Source organism: Leopardus geoffroyi, chromosome E1 (assembly GCF_018350155.1).
Source record: "Leopardus geoffroyi isolate Oge1 chromosome E1, O.geoffroyi_Oge1_pat1.0, whole genome shotgun sequence".
Lineage (NCBI taxonomy): Eukaryota > Metazoa > Chordata > Mammalia > Carnivora > Felidae > Leopardus > Leopardus geoffroyi.
Window position 1 is genome coordinate 21,892,835 of NC_059330.1, and position 7,086 is coordinate 21,899,920.

Below are 7,086 nucleotides of genomic sequence, written 5' to 3' on the forward strand. Positions count from 1 at the left end.
CACAGCCTGACAGAGGCAGAGCCAGACCTCTGGCCCTGGTGTTCGGATGCTGCCTGGAGCTCTTTCAGTCCAGGCGGCTGCTTCTTCCTCCCCCTTCTCTCGCTCTTTCTCCTCTGGTTTCTTTCCTTTCTTCTGCCTGTGCCTCTTTTCTGTTAGTGTCACCTGGCCCGGCCAGCATAGCCTCTGCTTCGTGGACCCTACAGTTTAGCCCAGGGGTGTCCAAACACAGGCTGGAGATCACCTGAGGCCCAGGGGAGGGCGGCTTAGAAAAAATACAGCTTTACATAATAAAACTACAGATTGTGACTCAGTGGGTCTGGGGTGTAGACCGGAACTCTCCTTTTTTGATAGGTTCATTGGTTCTTAACTGTTTGGAGGTCAAGGATGCCTTTGCTAATCTGATGGAAGCGATGGTCTCTTTCTCTAGAAAACTACACAGTCACATAAATATGGAAGACAATTCCAGATGGTCCTTGAAGCCTAGCCCGGAGCCAGGGATAGGAACCTTCATCTGGACAAAATGGACTGCTCACTTCCCCCACCTGCCCGGGATTTCCCATACTCAGCCCTTTTAAGGTTGTTTTAATGGGATCATGGGCCAGTATCATCAACATCACCTGGGAGCTGGTTGGAAATGCAGGATCTCAGGCCCACCCGAGACCAGGGACCAGAATCTGCACTTTAACAAAATCCCATGGAGATGTGCAAGGACTTTACATTTGCAGGGTCTGTAAGTTTGTTACAAAATGTGCCCCTCCTCCATCGAGCACTCACCCACGTTTCCAGAACCTGCCAAACCCCGTGCCCACCTTAAATGCATCACCACCCAGCCTTCCCTGAGCCTCAGCAGCTCCAGTCTATCCAGTGAGAGCAATTGTTTGTCTCTTGAATTTCCCTTAAAAGCAAGGGTCCAGCAAAGGTGGTAAAATGTTCCTCTGTGTCTCCCCGCCTGCTTTTCATGACCTCTGTTTCCCTAAGATCCACCCCCCCGTTCAGCACCTTTACAAAGGTCACCTCCAGTGTGTTCACCTGTCCCACTGACACTGCTCAGGCCACCCTGGGCAATGCGATCTCTAAGTGACGAAAGTGATTCCTTCCCTGCTCTGCTGTCCTTCCTCACAGTCTATCGAAGGATCCGCAGTGTCTCACACGACAATTACCCTAACAGTTTACTTATGCTCACCCCCCCACCCCCATGATAGCCCCTCACTGTAGGGTCAAGGGCTGGTCCATGAGGGCTGGCCCAGAAGGCAGTCTGAGTGACAAGCTGGGACACCACTCCCTCCCCCCCCCCTCCGAAGAACCCAGGCCATTGCAGATGAATCTTTCTTTCTCTTGCAAAGGTTATCTGCACCCCCCTGATTCCCACTCCCCCCACCCCCTGTAATATCCTTGGCTCCTTCATGCAAATAGACATAGGGCAGGTCCATCCCGGAACGCAGTAAATGCCTTCATGCTGGAAGCTTGGGGTGAACCAGTTCAGGTGTTTTCATCAACCCAGCCCCACTTCCCATGGACACATCTGGAAAGCAAGCTTCATGTCTGGTTCATTTCTCCTTCCCCTTACCCCAGTCCCCTTCCTGGTGCTCTGCACGGAGGAGATGCTAATCGTATTCGTGCTCTGCTAAGCAGACAATGCAGGATATGAGCAAGGGTGCTACACGGAGAGCCCAGAAATGGACACAATCTGCCATTAGTTTTCTATGTCACCTCAGGCCCGTCACTGCCTCCTTCTTGGCCTCAGTTTCCCCATCAGTGAAACAGGATGATGATCTCCAAGGTCCTGTGCTTATCTGACATTCTGTATAAGAATAAAGAATGGATTTCTAGTCCTTGAAAGGAACCAGATCACAGAGTTGGGGTCCCAGGAAAATGGGCTCTGGAACTAAGAGTAACCTGGAAGAAGGCCTGGGGGAGGTATCTAGAAAAGACCTGGCTGGTGCAGAGCCTACTGTGTGTCTCACTCAAAAGCATGAGTGGCAGGATGGGGGAAGGGGGCGCCATGCTGGATGGAGACTTTGCAGTAACTACAAAGCAAACCAAGGCAGGGGCGAGGTGCTGGCTTCTGATATTTCTAGAAAGCTCAGTCTTAGTTCCTCTTTCCATTTCCCCTGACACTGAGTGGGAGTCTGGGGTGATGACAAAGGCCCATGCGGAGGATGTCTGTGGGGGGTGGGGGTGAGCCCCACTGGAAGAAAGGAAAGGAGGATTATTCACCAAGGAGTTATTCATTTTTCCATTCCTCCTCTCTGTGTTGATGAGCAGGGGGCTAGGGGGCCTGTGTATTCCAGCGAGCTGCAAAACCTTGACCCTGCCTCTCCACAGTGTTCTACTTTGGGCCTTTCCCTTGTCTACTCCTAAGCAGGGGCCCGATCCAGACCTTGTGCCGGAACATTCCCAGCACAGCCCCACGTGAGACGGCGCTGGCTCCAGGCCCAGCATCTGGAATGCGGGCTCTGGCCAGACTCATTATTTTCCGTGGGATCCGGGAACTTCCAAAGCTGCCTCAGAGTGGGAATTTCCACTTGTTTCTCCTCCTCTGTGACTGACCTTCCAGCTGAGGAGAGCATCGCTGCTTGACAGCAAAGGTGGGAGGGAGACAGCTATCAAGACACCTTCTCCTCTGATTCCCACCCCTTTCATCTTGGGTCTGTTGATTATCTCACACTCACAGAGACCGAGTCACTTTCCAAAACTGATGACCCTTCCTGGCAGTAGATACTTAGCTTCAGATACTCAGAAGTCCATCTAAACACTCCGAGAAGCCAAGAAGCTTTCCTGTTGGCCAGAGACCTCCCGTTGGCCTTCCCGTCTGGAATATGGTTTCCTCACATAAAAGAGCAGATGTGGAAATACACCATCTCTCCCGGTTTTTTGGTCCAGGGTCCTAGAACTGACCATGACATGACTGAACCAGGATCTCAACATCTTTCAACCTGTTAACCTGGGCAGAACCCAAAGAATGGATGGGCTCCACAGGCAAAGGGGATGCAACCCTCCCAGTCCCTGGCAAAGGACACTCAGAGAGATTAGGGAAGGGTTTCCACTAATAAGAGGGAAAAGCTCTTGGCAGCAGTGGAATGAGGAAGCTGAGATCTGAATTCTAGGCTCTGCTCATCTAATAACATGCCTCAAGGAATCCTATCATATTTGCAGAAGAAACGGATTCACTGAGATCAATGTGAACACCTTTAAGCTTTTATGACTGTGACTCTGGGGGTTTCTGAGGACATCTAAGGCAGAGCTGTGGCACTAAAGCAGACATTTGAATCCTGTAACACTGTCCCATCTGCTCACCGGCTCTTCCTGGGAATCCAGAAAGGAAGGGGGCATGTGCTGCCCGACTTCTGCCTGCCTGCCGTATAACCACAGACTCCAAATCCCGCAGTGACAGCCACGAGGGATGTTTCTCCATTCCCCTTCGGATGCCCGCTACTTTGGCAGACGTGGAGGACAGAGGGCACCCAGGTATATTACGAGGCAGCTGGTTGGAGGATGTGTCACAGTGGTGATGCACAGACACACTGGGTCCTACCCTGGGAACCTTGGCAGGTGACTTACGCTGTCTGTGCCTCGGTTGTCTGATCTCTAAAATGGGAATTAACAATACCTACCGGATGGGGGTTGGAGAATTGAAAGACTTAGCACATGTAAAGGGCATAGAATATTCCTGGCACACGGTAAGCACTGTATGAGTATAACACGGGAATTTATCTGTAACACTACACGACCTCTGTGGCATCTGCCATGTCTTTTTTTTTTTTTTTTAATTTTTTTTTCAACGTTTATTTATTTTTGGGACAGAGAGAGACAGAGCATGAACGGGGGAGGGGCAGAGAGAGAGGGAGACACAGAATCGGAAACAGGCTCCAGGCTCTGAGCCATCAGCCCAGAGCCTGACGCGGGGCTCGAACTCACGGACCGCGAGATCGTGACCTGGCTGAAGTCGGACGCTTAACCGACTGCGCCACCCAGGCGCCCCATCTGCCATGTCTTAAACCCAGTGAATCTTGGAATTCAATTCTACGGTTATAAAATCCTATAGTTTGGCTCAGCTTCAACTGTGCCACCATCCTGGATTTTAAGAAGCAAATGGATTTATTATGCTGCTGGGGAGTCCACCAAGGCCTCGGGGCCCCTTCCTGGCTTGAAAACCCCACGGGCTGTTGCCTGAAGGTTGGCTAGAGGGGGGCATGAGATGCTGTCATCTCTCGTGATCTCTGTTTCCTTGCTTCCTTTTCAACCAGAGAATCTTCACTTCAGAGAAAGTGGAATTCTTAAGAAAATCCTGTTGTGCTCACATCTGTGGTCGCTCTGGACATAACTGTACCCCACCCACCCCACTTCTTTTGGCCTTAGCAGCAAATGGAAAAAGTGTCCAGTCCAGACTCACTACTTCCCTCCTACTTCCTGGAAACCTCCCAGGGCACTATCCTTGCTCAGCACATTTATGACTCCACTTTGTCATTCATTGAGAATGATGCTGCCCTGGGCCAAACTTTCTCTCTTAGCTCCACCCTCTTTACTTTCCATAAAAGCAGGCAGAGCAGCCAGAGGAACCAGAGGAGCAGAGAAGCTGAGACCAGCTTGGAAACCTCCAGCTCTCACGCCCAAGCTCCTCGCTCCCCGCAGACATGAACGTCTCCGAAGCGCTTCTGTGCCTGCTGCTCACAGCTGCTGCCTTCAGTCTCCAGGTGCTCGCCCAGCCAGGTAAGCCCCTTTCTCCTTCCCTCTGAAGCCCATCACCCCATCTCTGGGTTCTCATAATCAGGAAAGTCAGAGAAGGACACAGAGGGAGCCAGATCACACAGCTGCTCCAGGGCAGAACCTGGATGAGAATTCCAGCCGTGGACCCCAAATCCAGTCCTCCCAGGACTCCAGCTCTGTAATCACACCCTCCGTGTAGTTACTGCCCCGGCTCCTTGCAACAGGGGTTGGGGACTTGGATCATCAAAAAGAAGGGGACTCTGGTGGAGAGTGTGCAGGGTATCTCCAGATATGGTGGAGGGGAAAGGAGGAGACCCAGAATCTGGTCTATGCTTCGTTCGGTCCAGCATCCCGAGGCAGCAAGTATCAGAGAAACTCACAACTTGGAGCCTAGAGGGGGACCCATAGCTGGGTTCCCTGAGCTGATCTTCTCTGAACCTGATAATTTGGATTATTCACTACTTCCAGGATCAGTGATTAATGATACTCCCAGGAATTATCTGGTTTTAAGAGCTACCCCTTCCCACTGCTCATTATCAATGCTATATACCCATTATAAAGCAGAGGAAGCTGAGTCAGCATGCCATTCTAGCTCTGAAGCAGAGGAAGCTGAGTCAGCATGCCATTCTAGCTCTGAAGCATAGGCAGAAATATTGGGATTTATGAGTTCTACCTTTACTCCTGACTTCCCTTCTCCTGCTCCTTCCTACGCTTTCTTGCTATGATTAAGACCAGAAGAATCTAACCCATCCTAACATGCTTTTTCTTTGTGGTTCTATTTCCAGATGCAATTAATTCTCCAGTCACCTGCTGCTATACACTCACCAATAAGAAGATCTCGATGCAGAGGCTGGTGAGCTACAAAAGAGTCACCAGCAGCAAGTGTCCCAAAGAAGCTGTGATGTAAGTGGAACACACCAGCCCTCCCTGGGCCAGTTCTTCCTTGGGTAGCAAGGGACAAGCCTTACAAACTTAGAGAGTTAGGCCATCTAATCTCATACTCAAAGGTGTCCAGTGGGAAAACTGAGGCCACAAGGGACAAGGTGACTCCCAACATCACTCTCCATCTGAGTGCTTACACAGACCCTCCCAATTTCTTTAGCGGGAAGTCAGGACGCCCTGATGTCCTCTCTCCACCTGCCTTCTTCTTCTTGTTCCCATGGCAGCTTCCTGGGGCAGAATGGGCTGTCATCATAGGCTGAGATCTCGGTGGAACTCTATCTGACTGTGTTCTCTCCCCTACAGCTTCAAGACCATCCTAAACAAGGAGATCTGCGCTGACCCAAACCAGAAGTGGGTCAAGGATTCCATGGCACACCTGGACAAGAAGACCCAAACTGCAAAGCCTTGACTACTCACTCTGAAACCGAAGAATCTAAAATTAATTTATTTTCTTCTAGTTTTCCCTAAATGCCCTCCTGATGTTATTTTATTATAATTTCAAAGACTACAAACTTTGTTTATTGATACTCACACGATGCCTGAAGTACTGTTAATCTTATTTAAGTTATTGATGTTTTAAATTTATCTTCCCTGGATACTAGGGTTTTTGTTTTGTTTTTTTTTTTTTACATATGGAGACCAGACAAATTGCTTTTCTCTAGGAGGGGGGAAGTTCCACCCCTGGGATGGTGTGAGTGTCCTTGCAAGGACCATTAATGCAAAGACTATGTTTTAAATTCTAAAGAATTGCTAAAAATGCTATTGTGGAGATGTATATTATATAACTATTGATCAATATATAAATATATATTTTTGTACAAAACTGCCTTTGGTGTTTTCTTGAAATAAATTAAAAAACTGAGTGTAATCTTGGTGATTAGGAGGGAACATGTTTGCAGAGGGTGGGCTTGTGTTGGGAGGAGTGACAATGTGGATTGGCCCTGGTCTTTTTCACTGGGTAGGCAAATCTGAGTGCCTATAGAAGAATCTTTAAGTCAGGACCCAGTCAAGCATTCCAGCCCTACCATTCTAGTCCCCAAGACCATCTGTCCAGGTCCCAATTACCCTTGTCACCCTATCTCTTTAGCAACGCCCCATGTCCTTTCTCACAGCCCTTGACCCCTGCCCTCAATCTCTCTCATCATCTACTACTACTGCCCCCTACCTGGGATACTTGCCCCCAACCTCTCCCCCTCCAAGTAATCTTCCAACTTGGAGTAATACAGACACTGCCGACTTTGGGAAATCAAGGAGAAACTGAATGACCACTGATAAGGCAGTCAGATTCAGATTTCATAAAGAAGATATGATTTGAACTTCTCCTTGATGAATACATGAGATTTTTCTAGAAAAATTACAGTATCATTTAGAAGAGGAGAAAGAAGAATGGAGCCAAATACCTGGAGGTAGAAATGATGGTGGTGTGTACATCAAAGA

The 7,086-nt window shown here is 49.2% G+C and overlaps 1 protein-coding gene across 1 annotated transcript; it reads left to right on the forward strand.

Annotated features, from left to right (window-relative positions):
- The first annotated feature begins 4,544 nt into the window (after nucleotides 1–4,544).
- Nucleotides 4,545–6,472, forward strand: LOC123603333 (C-C motif chemokine 2-like). The gene is made up of 3 exons (XM_045488096.1): nucleotides 4,545–4,710; nucleotides 5,493–5,610; nucleotides 5,953–6,472. The coding sequence occupies exons 1-3, from the start codon at nucleotides 4,635–4,637 to the stop codon at nucleotides 6,056–6,058; spliced, it is 300 nt and encodes a 99-aa protein (XP_045344052.1). The 5' UTR covers nucleotides 4,545–4,634; the 3' UTR covers nucleotides 6,059–6,472.
- The last annotated feature ends 614 nt before the right edge of the window (nucleotides 6,473–7,086 follow it).